Raw genomic sequence first — 13090 nt, 5'->3', positions numbered from 1 at the left:
TGTACCAGTGTTCCTAAGTGCACTGTGAGCTAATTGGTTTCACTAACTGTGCAGTTGCAACAAATACAAGAACAAGGAAAAAATGTCAGACTCTCTGCACCCACATCAATCTGAATGACATCCAAGTTTCCCAAAACGTTGGTATTTTTATAGGATAGATAGACTGAGAACATTTTTTAAATTCAGTTTACAATATGCTGTTAGTCCACTGAAGTTGCTGGCGAGTGAAAAAAGAAGATATATTTACTTCTTTATCTAGACTGTCTGACCCAGAATGTCTGCAGACCCTTAACCAGGTATCTGTGCATGTGGTCTGCATAATTAATAAAACTGCTTCAGCAATGTTAAAAATAACTGCTCACTAACGAGAACTTTGTGTTATGGACAAATTTGTAAATTTAATGCAAAAATGCCTCAAATTGCAGTTTGATCAGTGTTTTGGTATAAGGAGGGTAAAACAGCTCATCTTATCTTACATTCCAAAGGCCTGGCTCAACGCCCACTGCTGGACCAGCTGCTCACTGCATCACTTCATTGCTTACAACTTTAAATATTTCTTTGTATTATTCAACACCACATAAAATGCATGTTTATTGCAGCCATTGAAAGTCATATTTGTAAACAATTAAAAAATAATAATTTGAGTAACATTATTTACCAGAATTGCACTGCAGTGCCAATTGCTAAAATGTCACAGACTGTCGTCCAATAATTGTGTCACCTTTCTCTCTCGGGCAGGTGTTGTGCTGTGTTGTGTGATTTTGTGATATGGAACAAAGAGACGCAAACCAAAAAATTAAGCAGCACATTTTGTGCAAAGACTACACCACTGTAAACCTGATCTCAGACAAATGGCTAAGACTGCTAAAGACATTTGAATGCCAGCAGGTCCTTATTAATGTTTGGAAGAAGCTGAATGGATTCTGAGGCAGAATACCTAGCTAAAGAGCACCAAGTCTGGACATGCTCCACCCTCTTTGTCTGAACCAGCAGTCAGTGTGGGCAAGAATTGGAGCTGAAGTAGCTCTGGCATGCACTCACTAGGGCCCTGCAGCCTTATTTCAAGACATGTTCAGTCGTGAGGTTGAATGTATAGTCTTAAACAGGTGGGAGACTTAAGCACCGAAACCAAATGTGCACCAAACCAATGGGAGAGACAAGCGCCAAAATACACAGAAGCCATTTTATGCCATCAACTTATTTTTATTTTTTCCGGTGTCTCTGATGAGATGTGTTGGGTGAGAACAGTCCTGTTACCCACAGAAACCACTGTGACTTTTAGTGAGATGTGACCTCTGCAAAATAATATAACATCTCCCAGCAGCCCCAAATAGGCCATACATACACTATTTACACACACACACACACACACACACACACACACACACACACACACACACACACACACACACACACACACACACACACACACACACACACACACACACACACACACACACACATACATACATACATACACACATACATATACATACATACATACATCTTATGCTTTTACAGACCATGAGGGAACACAAGCATAAGAGGAATCTCATATCTTAGCAGAGGGTTAAGAAAGCTCTCTGGAGGAGACCCTTAATCTTGCAAACAAACATATTAACCCCCTATTACACCCACCAAAGAGGGGCAGGGCTTACTGAGACAGAGGTTCAAAAAAAGATGAGTGGCTCAAACATCTGGAGCCCCACCTCTCAACAAGCCCTTCCCCTCTCTGGTTGCATGTCCATTTTACTATTTTGGGCTCACTTATATTCACGCAATGCTTGACAAAAGTCAAGCTGGTTTCCAACATCCCCATCACCTCCGCTGACAGAAGAGGGAGGATCATTGTCTGAAACCAAGCAGTGCAATGGAAACACCCCAGGGAGGAGTTATCAGAGTCCATCAGTAGTCTGTCTGTATGTCTGTCAAATTTCATTAATCCAGTGTCCAGCCCTAACCACAGTACCCATCCACAAAAATAAAGACCTACAAAGAAAACAGAGGTTAGTTCAGAAAGGAGAAATAAGAAACATGGGTCTTTAGAAAGACCTGGTTGTTTACATCAAATTTACCAAATGTACTGATACATTTTCCAAAATACTTTTTCAAAGGCATGATAAGGCTCCTAACATGATCCTTAAGGGCATACTAAAAACTAGCTTTAAATGTGTAACAAATAAAGCAAATTAATGCATTTGATCTTGTAGATAAATAGAGCAAGAAAAAAATCAAATGAAGAAGTCACAAGCTTCTCATATAAATTCCAGATTCTAATGGCACTATAAACAGGAATGTTTACATTAGCTTTTGGTTAAACCCTCAGTGACCACCAGAGGGCGAGACATATCTGTGACTTACTTTTTATCCGGTTTTCTCTTAATGCTACGTGTGAAGCTCCGACTCCTGTGTGACACCTCTGTCCCGCCCCGACAAGTACTTCTCCTCCTCAGGATCATAGAAATAAAATTTTCGCAAATACACTATTAAAGGTCTGAGAGAGAGAGAGAGAGAGAGAGAGAGAGAGAGAGAGAGAGAGAGAGAGAGAGAGAGAGAGAGAGAGAGAGAGAGAGAGAGAGAGAGAGAGAGAGAGAGAGCGAGAGAGGTGGGCGGGTGAAGGCAAGTTTCAAATGTTAGCTTCATTTTACACAAATCCTATAGCAATGCACAAGTCACAGGTGTGTGTGTGTGAGTGATCCATACGTGGGGAGAGGGAGCTGCTGGATGTGGTCTACACGGACCAGCTGGCGGATACAGAAACGGCAGAGATGTTGCAGGGACTTAACACTGCTAAACCGAGAGACCGGATAGAGGAGCTGCACAGGAGTCGGCGGCAGACCTGAGGGGGGGGGGGGGGGGGGGATTTTTTCATTTTGCCTACATCCTTTAGACTTATCACAATCTTTCTTTCCCTTGCATCTTCTTCTTCCCCTGCACTGATGCACCCAAATGATTTGTCTAGAAGACTTGCAATCTGAAAGTTTACAGGCTTCTACCCTCAAATCTGACTGGATCGGGAATGGTTTCTGCTTTCAAGAACTTCACGATGGTCCTATTTACTGATGCATGTTCCTGATCTAGTGGGTAACCTTTAAAAATTAGACACTCCATTTACATAACATGCATACTTCTCTACAATTTGCTATTTTGCCATTGAATCTTCTGCAAAGCTGCATGCATGCTGTTCAGTTAGAGATGTGTTTAAAGAAAAATCACCTCACAATCTTCATTACCACACAATCCTTTCCTCCCTCTCCATTTAGCAATCTAAGAGAGCTTCCCATCTCTCTCAGTAAAAATTGACTCTTAGCTCTGTAAATAAATAAAACCCTAACTCACCAGGAACACGAGAGCGCAAGAAATACAGGAACCTGCCATTCTTTGAGTGCATGATGGCCCGCTCAACGAACTCGACAACAGAATGGCAACGATCCTCAAACTTGGGGTGACACCACAGACTGAAAGTACCTGTGGGAACAGGAACAGAGTTACACACAGGCAGGACACACACAGGATTGGACAGAACCTACACTCATCATCTCTACGCCTCTTACTTGAGGGAGAAAGCAAATTAAGGAAGGGCAAATGTGTGTGTGTGTGTGTGTGTGTGTGTGTGTGTGTGTGAGTGTGTGTGTGTGTGTGAGTGAGAGAGAGAGAGAGAGAGAGAGAGAGAGCCTGTGAGTGTGTGTGTGTCCATTTTATGATCCATTTATAAGAGAATCAAGGATTGCTGTTGAAAGCTGTGTAGAGCAGAAGACATTAACTGGTCATACATATATGCAGACTGATATCTACCAACACTGCTCTGGTTCTGCTGAACTGAATTAATGGACAACTTTTCCTTTTTAATTAACAGCCTCATTAAAAAGATTCCTTTATGTGTCTAGACATCGACACAAAACAAAGAGAGAGTGGCTCGACTAAAAAGGGTTAAGAAAAGCAAGAAAGGACCACAATGCAGACATACATTTTAAGATACAAAACCATGCAAACTGTGAAGCCAATTAAACAAAACACAATAAAACCTTCAACTCACAGCAACCGCTGCTTAGGGCTCTTATTTGGAACAACTGGCTAACAATTGACTAAGATGACCATGTTTTTCTGGTCACCCCCAGTTTGGCTTCCAGCAGTGATTAACCCCATTTGGCTGGAAGGTACTAGAACTAGCAGAGAATCCTGTGAGCAAAACTCACTCACCTGCACATGTGTTTGGCCATCCAGCTGGCAGACAGTGTGAGGTTTGGTGTAAGTACATGCCTCACTCAAACAGTTGAGAGAAAACTGGGTTGCAAATGTATAGCAATGTTGCCAATGAGAGTTACTGCCTGCCTCTACTGTACAGTTAGCCATCAAAAGTAGTTTCAAAATTATTTTTCTGAGCACCTAATGAATCCTAGCACCTGACTCTGCCAAGACCTCCATTTTAACGTTTTTATGTATATAAAAATGTCATGAGATTGGTTTGACAAGTCACCTAACAGATGAATAGACTAAACCGCTTTCAGGGAGCTCTCATGCATATCAGCCATCTAAGAAAACTACTTTTGAAACTTTCTTCTCCAATACCTTCGATTTGTTCTTCTGTGCTGTGGGTGGAGCCATTGCCCTATTGTAAACCCACCTCCCCTATAAAAGACCAATAGTAAACTGGTAGAGGGGCGCACGGGGGGGGGGGGGGGGTACCAAGATCAAAAGACACTTGGCAGCATCCTGTCTTTTGCTTGAGCTACTTTTACTTGGGATTAGTTTTATGTTTCTGTTTTGGTCTGTTTAGGAACATGCAGCAGTTCCCAAGGAAAGCCAGCTGGGCCACAGAAAGAACCATTACACTCCAAACATGTTTATGTAATGTGTTAACTGAATCACAGGAGCAAAATGACAAACCACATAATCTGGAAGAAGAATTAGCTGCTCACAGTTAATCATTAGCTTGACTCTTATAGAACCTTCATAGCCATCTGAATCTTGTTACATACCCTGAGTTGCAAAAACATTAAAAATACTGGCCAAGAATTTAATTATAGACAATGCCTTGTGTCCTTCTCTGTGTCAAGAACTGTAGTTAAACTAAAATGGAATTTTAAAATATTAGGATTTTTTAAATGAGAAACTAAAGATCAAAACAAAAGCCACAACTGTGACTGAATATGAAGGGATGAAAGTTGTTACAGATTTACATGAAAGTTGTTACAACTATTCAAAGGAAACAGGAAACATTCTGAACAGAAGAGCAACAGTTCCACTTTTTCAAACCATCCAACCCAGGGCCAAAGGGGGCGGGGGGGCAACTTCGCTTCTTATTTCACCATCAATACTGTTCATTTGGGTTGAAGCCAATTCCAGGTAATCACCCAGTATTTAACCATTTTTGAAAATCTCTGTGAAGGGAATTTAGTGTGTGGCAGCACTGAAGTTCAACACGCAAGCACATACCTCCCACTCTTACAAACACTGACACATCTGCCTCCATCTTACACCAACTGCGTGTGTGGTTTGTGGTCAGGTGCTGGATGGGTGATGACGGAGGCAGAGGGAGACAGGGAAGCAGCGACAGAAACACAGAAAATAGTTGCACAGAAAGACAAGTGTGAGAGAGAGAGAAGAGAAATACCAAGAGGTTCAGAGAGGTACATACATTTAGAAATAACTTGAGAAAATCATTTGGGTGAACTATGCATCAGAGAGCTAACAAAATGCCTGGAGTTGCTTTCAGATGTGCCTTTTGTAGCTGGAGTCTATTGTTGTCTCCTCTCAATATGAGGACCAAAGATGGTTTTGTAATGAAGCTGAAGAATGAGAATAAAATCAACCAGACACATTGGCCTGCTGATCTATCACAATCGGCTACTTAGTGCAGTGTTTAAAAAGAAAGGCTGCAATGATAAGCTTAAGTAAGCAAGTAATCTGGCAGACGATGGAAGACCACAGTAGAAGATTGCTTAACAATACTCCAACGACAATACATTCATTAAAGTACCCACACGCGAACATGTCATGAACATTAATCAGGGTGAACGCATCAAAGATGTGTGGGAGGCGATCATAATGAGAACAGACACGCAAGATGCACAGCACTGATAAACCTCAGGTTACTGAAATGCAAGGGTAGGGACCGATAAGGAGTTCATAAAAAAGGTTTGTAGAGTTCTGCAACAATGTGAGTGATAACGACAGATAAGAGGACATGCATCAGAGTGATGGGAAGAGATAAGTGAAGATATAACTGAACAGTCCATGATGCAAAGCACACCACTTAATATGTGAAAGATGGGGGGCATAACTGTATGCGGGTGCAAGTAGAACTCTCTCATTTGTCTGTACTGATTAATGTGACTACTGACAACAGCAGGATGACGAATGCCCCCAGCACCTGGAGTTTCGCACGGCAGCAGGACATGAACCCCCCCAAATACACTGCTAAAACTACTGGGAGCCCATTTTGGTTACATGGCTCTGGTCTTGGCCAGTGAGATCACCTGACCATTTGAGATCACCTGACTATATGTCATTTGCTGCACCTGTGTCTTATTTTACAGGTGTAAAATTTCAGACTGATAAATGGGACAGAGGGACAGATAGGCTTTGTAATTGTACACTTAAAAAAAATGCACCTGCAAGTCAGGAGTGCCTCGTAATGTTGGTGACAGTGAGAAGTGTGTGTGGATGAGAAGAGCGAGAGCTGGAGATGGAGCTTTAGGCGTGTCTCACCTCTGTAGTGCTCCATGCGAGTGTGGTGTGTGACGCCCTGCGAGCGGAAGCTGAGGCTGAGGATGTAGCGTGGGTCCGAACTGTCGCGCACTAGGAATGAACCGTCCGGCTTGTGTTTCAACTTCATCTCAGCATCCTCCCAGTTCATGGGTCCCCAGTACCAGCCACACTGCACGTGCGTGCACGCACGCACGCGCACACACACAAACGCACAAATCAGTGTCATACATGCAGAGCAGGAAAAAAAAGAGAAGGACCACATCATCACGACAGCAGAGACTCAGACAGACCTGTACAGACAGACAGGTACAATGTACATTCAGCAGTAAAGGACTGCAATATCTCTGGCACTTCAACATTGTGCAAGGTTATAAAACCAACAATATATAAATCCAGCACCTTTATGAATAAGAATGGGATTTTTGAGAGAATATGAGCTGTCCAACAACAATGACAAGATTTGTCCATTTACACACTCTTATGTGACTAGACTACCTGTCACCCACATATGAAGAATCTCATTTGCTATGAGAAGAACTCTGGCTACGTGATGTCAGTCAGAGTAGTCTGAGGATGGGGTTGGACCACAACATTAGAGCATGCTTCACAGACAAGTAATAGTGTATGGAGACAAAACCTCACCATGGAACCAGTTGAAAACTTTAATATCACTACAAAATGAGTATTAAAGGGAAGTGTTCTAGTCCTTCAGAGAAACAGAGAGATGAACAAAGGAAAAAAAGAATGGGAAGCGCAGGGGGAGAGAGATCGAGAGAAATGAAGGAAAGTCTCACCTTCTCTAACTCTCTCAGGCTGGTAGCGAAGTTGCCGGCGTCCGGTCGGCTTAGCGGGCACAGCAGGGGGCGCTGTTCCAACTGCGTGGCCGATCGACTGTCGGGCTGGTGCGGTACGGGCTGTGGTACGCTGCACAGGAAGGTATCTGCAGCACAGGTGAGTGCAACAGTGCCAGAGGTTACATACTCAAGACCAGTGGAGCAGCATGGTACTTTCACTCAGAGCACAGGGAAGTGCCGAGTGGCACGTTACCGTTGAGACTGAGACTTTGCTGCATGGAGGTGTGGGTGGGAGGGGGTAGGGAGAGAGACTGCCGGGACATGCCGGGCGGACGCCCTCTGAAGTCGTCTGCGAACAAAGAGACAGAAGGCAGGCTTGGGACAGTTTATGACCGCACACTGCCAGCTGGGAGCCTACTGCATCACACCCTATCATCTGCCAACAATTCCTCCATCACTGTTTCCCAACCCCAGTCCTGAGAACCCCACTGAGGGACGTGCTTGGCCAGCTCTGCCCCAACGCACATGATGAAGGCCTGTAGCTTATGGTTTCCAGTCAACAAGTACTGCTGGTTTTACTTTCTCTACTGGTCTACCATGTCTCAGCGAATTACTCAGGCCTACCTGAAATGGGTCAGGTGAGCGAGCAGAAAGAGTCAAAAGGTCAAATCGCGAGGTGGCGAGTACTGGCAGTGAAACACGGCACAGGAGGAACGTGGGGGAACTGAAGGCATACACACTCTCTGCATGTGGAAGCAAATGTCATACGCATGATCAAGCATTCAACTGAAATGAGCCCGCAGGTTAAAAATGTTTGAGTCTTCCTTTAAATGGCAGCACCTCCTCTCACTGCGCAGCAAAGACACACTCCCACACTGAAATCCAAAATGTACACTTCCAAAAGTACAGGGCTGTACCATTTTAAAAGAGGTTTTGTGCCCAGTTAACCTCCACACAAACACACACCCATGCACACATAGGCAGCTCTTTGCTCAAATCCTCCACAATCTAGGTAGCTAGGTGTGAGTGGGGTTGTGTAAATTCTTGAGAAGCTTCCACCCATGAGTGAACCAATGCTGAGTTGTACAGGCCGTTAACGCTCCTCACTCAGTGTTCTTTACACACACACACACACACACACACACACACACACACACACACACACACACACACACACACACACGCCGAGTCTGAGCAAGTATGACTAACACATCCAGGTTGTGCAAAATGTCCTGGATGCTATCCTTCCAGCTGGACCTAACAGACCAGCACACAGACATGCAGTCCACAGAGACACATGCAACCTGCATGGTGTGCAACAGAAAGCCACAGCCTGACTGCATTTGTGCTCCCAAAATAGGTGGGATCACCACTCACAGCCAAAACAGCAGTGTGGAACTTAACGTTTCATACACTGATCGTGGAGTCAGCAGAGCAGCCAAATGTCCCTGGAGCAGAAGACATTCAGCAGCAGAAATGCAGCATGAGTGTGAACAGTCACACTCTCCGAGGAATGAGAGTGATGTCATGGGTCAACCCAAAACAAAAAAAACCCTGCGATTGTTCACATAAGGTGTCTTGCAAAAAGAAGAACAACAGCTGAACAAAGAAGCACAATAGCTGAACGCAGAAGTGCAAAACTTTTGGTTTCCTCCCTGTTTCTCGGTCTGTGGGTGGCACTGGAACAGTGCAACACAATTTAGCCAAGCACAAACACATCGTGAAGATGACAAGCCAAGCTGTGGTTAGTGCATTGCAGTTGTTCTGAATGTCTTTTTTATCACTGCCAACTACTGATGACTGTTTTTAGAGTGATAACTCATAACAAGCTCTTCCAGCCTACACAGGATGGAACACCCAACATAAAGTTACATAATATTACTTGAAGGTCTTTGATGTCAAAAAAGTGTGAATGAAGAAACATGGCCAATGCTAAACAATGACAAAACGTGTCAAACATGGACAAGGGCGTGTGGGTGGCAAACGTCTGCGCACATGTTCTAGTGTATTCATGTGGAAATGTTGAACAGGTCAGCAGCTAAACCACAATGGCCGCCAGCAAAAAACAGCAGAGGAGGAACTGATAGAAAGAACAGAAACCAGGCCAGAGAGGAAAAGAGAGAGAGCGAGAGAGAGGGGGGGAGGAGAATGAGAGATAGGAGGGAGATGTAGAGAGAGAGAGAGAGAGAGAGAGAGAGAGAGAGAGAGAGAGAGAAAGGATTGTAAAGAGGAAGAGAAAGTGTAGGGAAGTACCCAGCAGACTGAGGCTTCTCCTGGGAGGAGGAGGAGGAGTAGGTGGATGAAGAGAGTTTGCCCCCCTTCGAGAAATATCCACATCAACCAGGGACATAGTCTCACCTAGACCCAAGGAAGAGACAGAGATGTGAATGTGTTACCTTCTCCTTCCTTAACCTAATTTTCTGCTCTGAATAACTTCATCATGATTATACTGAACACTTTCAGTGACAGGGGCGTGATATGCCAAATAATTTATTATGCATTATCAGACTTTGACGTCAGTCACGGCCACATGCATGGGTCTGATATTAATATTTTTCACTACATAGTTACTACACACGCAAGACTCATCAAATGCATTTTTCAATCTAGAGAGATCAGTACAGCCTTCAGCACCTTCTCTTTTACTCATTTTACATTTTTGAAAAAATATCACGCCCTCTGTTTGATTATGGACGTTACCTCTGCCCTACAAAAACAACCCCACCCGGTGAGAAGGCCATGCCCTCCCACCTGGCAAACTGTCAGTCCACTCCTGCTGAAGGTGACACTAAGGCTAGTAGCACATTCTGAAAGGACCGAAAAGGCTCAGACTTAACTGAAAGACTGACTGAAAATTACTTAAAAAGAGGCAAAGCAGCTGTATCTGAGCTGGTGAGTAAACATGAAGAAACGTGAATAAATGTAAATAAACGTGTGAGCAGAAGTGAACACGATAAACTTACCAGTGAAGGGAACCAGGAAGCAAGCACTTTGGGGCCTGGCTAGCAGAGACCTGCTGCAGAAACACACAGAAAAGTGATGATGATCAGTTGAAAAGACCAAGAGAAAACACAGCAGTGGGAGCCTTGTGCATTCTCTCATGTAGGGGTGTACAAGCCTGGTTCTGGATGGCTGGAGTTCCAGCACAGCAGATTCTCCTGCTCACACACACACTAAACCTGACAAGTGACTGGGAGTTTAGTCATGTGGGTCTGAGCAGCAAAATTGCCAAACTTTGCAGGACGTCGGTGCTCCAGGAGTCATGGTGTGCCACCCCGACCTCAGCTCATCACGTAGGCCATCAGAGACGTCACAGATGAACACGAAACTGAGGAATGAGCTTTCTCAGAACCTCCAGTTTAATTACTAATTACAACGACATCGATTTTAATAATGCAAAGAATATAAAGAGGAGTGTTCAGAGTTCAACTTGACACAATAAAGAAGACAAATTAAATAAAATAACTCTGAAGCGTAGTGAGCTGTCTGACCTGCCAGTATCGGGCTCCAGGCTGGAGGCGCCCCACACATCCACCAGGCTGCCCGTAGATGAGGTGGATGAGTCCAGGGACGGCCGCTTCTCTGTCCCGTGACCCACGTTGCTACTGCTGCTGCTACTTTTGGTGCGGAACAGTTTGCTCAGGCACACCTTCAGTGAGCCCTTCCTGGACTTCACCCGGCTGCCTCTATGTGCGTCCTGGCCTCTGCAGGTCATCAGGTCCAGAGGGGAGCCTACGTGCTTGGGCGTGGGGGGTCGGCTCAGAGGGGCGGTCACACCTGCTGTGTCCTGAGGGAGAGGACCCGAGAGTGGGAGGACGGGGCAGTCAGTCAGGGGTCTGCTGGGTGAACCGCTGGAATCGGGGACAGCTGGGCTGGGTTGGGAGGTGCAGGAGCCACCCCCCGCAAGACACTGGACCTGCTGCATGAGGCCACTGAGGGAGCTGTCAACACCATCGCCGCCATGCTGGGAAAACGGCTGCCCAACAGAACTGCGCTTTAGTCCTTCACTGTGGCAGACCGTAGGGCTCAGCTCAACTTCCTCAGCACCCAAACCCTCCAAGACCAACAGGGCATCGCTGGTCTCACTTGGGTCCTCTCCGGGGTGAGCTCTGGTGGCTGATGCCAGAACACTCTTGCAGGAGCAGAGGGGGATGTCCCCGTCCTTCCGTAAAACATCCGAGCCCTGTCCGAGCTCTCTGAGCCGCCTGGCAAGATGAAGGACAGGATCCTCAATGCAAGAGCCTGTAGCATTGACTGGCTTGTGAGCGTGAGTTGTACCGAAGTGCAGTGTTTTATCCCCTAGAGGTACCCATTCTGGAGTATCTGAGATAAGGCGATGCCTCTGACACAACCCTTCCTGAGCCTCATTTGCGTCCACCTTAGTAAGTTTGAGAACGGGAGTCCACTGAAATCTCTGAATTGCATGGCTCTGGTGCGTGTCTGTGCCGTAGTTTGTAGTATCGCTGACAGCACCGCGCGGTAAACTGACACCACTAACGCCCTGCTTGTCAGAATCACGAGGCTCCTCGACGCCGCATTCCAAAACCCCGTCGCCCGGGCGAAGGAGGCTCTGGAACACCATGAGCTGCGCTCGCGAACCTTTAGTCGCGCCGTGCGGGAACTCGAAGCGCGGGGACACGGAGAAGTCGGGGGGCGGAGGCGTGCGAGACAGCGCGGGTCGAATCGCCGTTGCGCCGTCGTCGAGCGTCCCCGTGCCGCTTTCTTGCTGTGAATGACTCGGATCAAGAGTCGCCGGGCCCGCGGTCGAGTTGCCGCGATCAAATCTGAATCCATTGCCGATATTGTGGCGATGATGCCCCAAGACTGATTTCCCGAATCCGGGAATCACTCCGCCTCTCGACAGTATATCCTCCTCATCCAAATGATCATGTTCCGCTGCAGAAACCAAGCGCATCAAAACAAAATCAGGAGACATATCTTGCGCGTTAGTCATTATTCTGACCAGCCAGTTGAGAGCAATATTGTTCTTTGCCGCCTTTGTTTCCTTAGGTAATCCTAAAACCAATTCTTGCTGGAAGTAAACATCGTTAAGCTATACGCAGCAAGCCATCTTCAGCCCTACGATCCTCTTTGGCCGTTTCGAATAAACATCTCATTGAGAGAAATAATTTGGAAAGGTCCCTTTGTTGCAGTTGCGACTCCCCGGTAAACACGGACGAAACTGGCGGCTGTGCCGCCGCGACATCAATCATCTGTTCCCGTCTCGCTCTCTACCGGACCAGAGAAACCGAACGCCTCGCGCCGTAGAATAAAGCCCGAGGCTCTTCGCTCGCGTCCGTTTCGCTCCCAAACCCCACCCGCGTTGTCGTATTACTTCCGCGAGCCCATGTGCGCGTTGGCCCCTTTCACGTCCAGAGACAAAAAAGGGGCCGCGACTTTAAGGCAGATGTGTGTCAACAGCGCTTCTCGCCTCCTCTCCGGTGTGGAAGGACGGAAATAGTCCTGAAGCTAAAACGCAGGGGACAACGGGGTAAAATGAGCCATTTTGCACGCAACAGGCTTGGCACTCCACGAAAATAGGGCCATACAGTTTTACTAAATTAACTAAATATATATATTTAAAA

At 45.9% G+C, this 13090-nt stretch overlaps 1 protein-coding gene across 4 annotated transcripts; it reads right to left on the bottom strand.

Annotated features, from left to right (window-relative positions):
• Positions 1-1928: 1928 nt before the first annotated feature.
• On the bottom strand, positions 1929-12861 carry LOC113581136 (suppressor of cytokine signaling 7-like). 4 transcript variants are annotated; one of them, XM_027016076.2, is made up of 10 exons: positions 10997-12861; positions 10469-10521; positions 9759-9863; positions 7759-7854; positions 7506-7651; positions 6712-6880; positions 3340-3468; positions 2704-2839; positions 2362-2494; positions 1929-1989 (listed from the first exon to the last, which is right to left on the bottom strand). In XM_027016076.2, the coding sequence occupies exons 1-9, from the start codon at positions 12457-12459 to the stop codon at positions 2386-2388; spliced, it is 2406 nt and encodes an 801-aa protein (XP_026871877.2). In that variant the 5' UTR covers positions 12460-12861; the 3' UTR covers positions 1929-1989; positions 2362-2385. The 4 variants fall into 4 exon arrangements, with proteins under 4 accessions (XP_026871877.2, XP_026871878.2, XP_026871879.2 ...); XM_027016077.2 differs by having other exon boundaries at positions 10469-10518; XM_027016078.2 differs by lacking the exon at positions 9759-9863.
• Between the last annotated feature and the right edge of the window lie 229 nt (positions 12862-13090).

The sequence above is a fragment of the Electrophorus electricus genome, chromosome 8 (genome assembly GCF_013358815.1).
Source record: "Electrophorus electricus isolate fEleEle1 chromosome 8, fEleEle1.pri, whole genome shotgun sequence".
NCBI lineage: Eukaryota > Metazoa > Chordata > Actinopteri > Gymnotiformes > Gymnotidae > Electrophorus > Electrophorus electricus.
The sequence above is the reverse complement of the archived record's forward strand: the minus strand, read 5'-3'. Positions and strand labels throughout refer to the sequence as shown.

What these genes read in the sequence shown, in the direction of transcription:
- LOC113581136 (XM_027016076.2), bottom strand. Translation starts at nt 12,459, where the DNA reads ATGACTAACGCGCAAGATATGTCTCCTGATTTTGTTTTGATGCGCTTG. An exon ending in CTTCCTGGTTCCCTTCACTG is followed by an intron (nt 9,864 to 10,468) that starts GTAAGTTTATCG and finishes CCTTGGGTCTAG; the next exon opens with GTGAGACTATGTCCCTGGTT. An exon ending in CAGCAGCTCCCTCTCCCCAC is followed by an intron (nt 2,495 to 2,703) that starts GTATGGATCACT and finishes TCTCTCTCTCAG; the next exon opens with ACCTTTAATAGTGTATTTGC.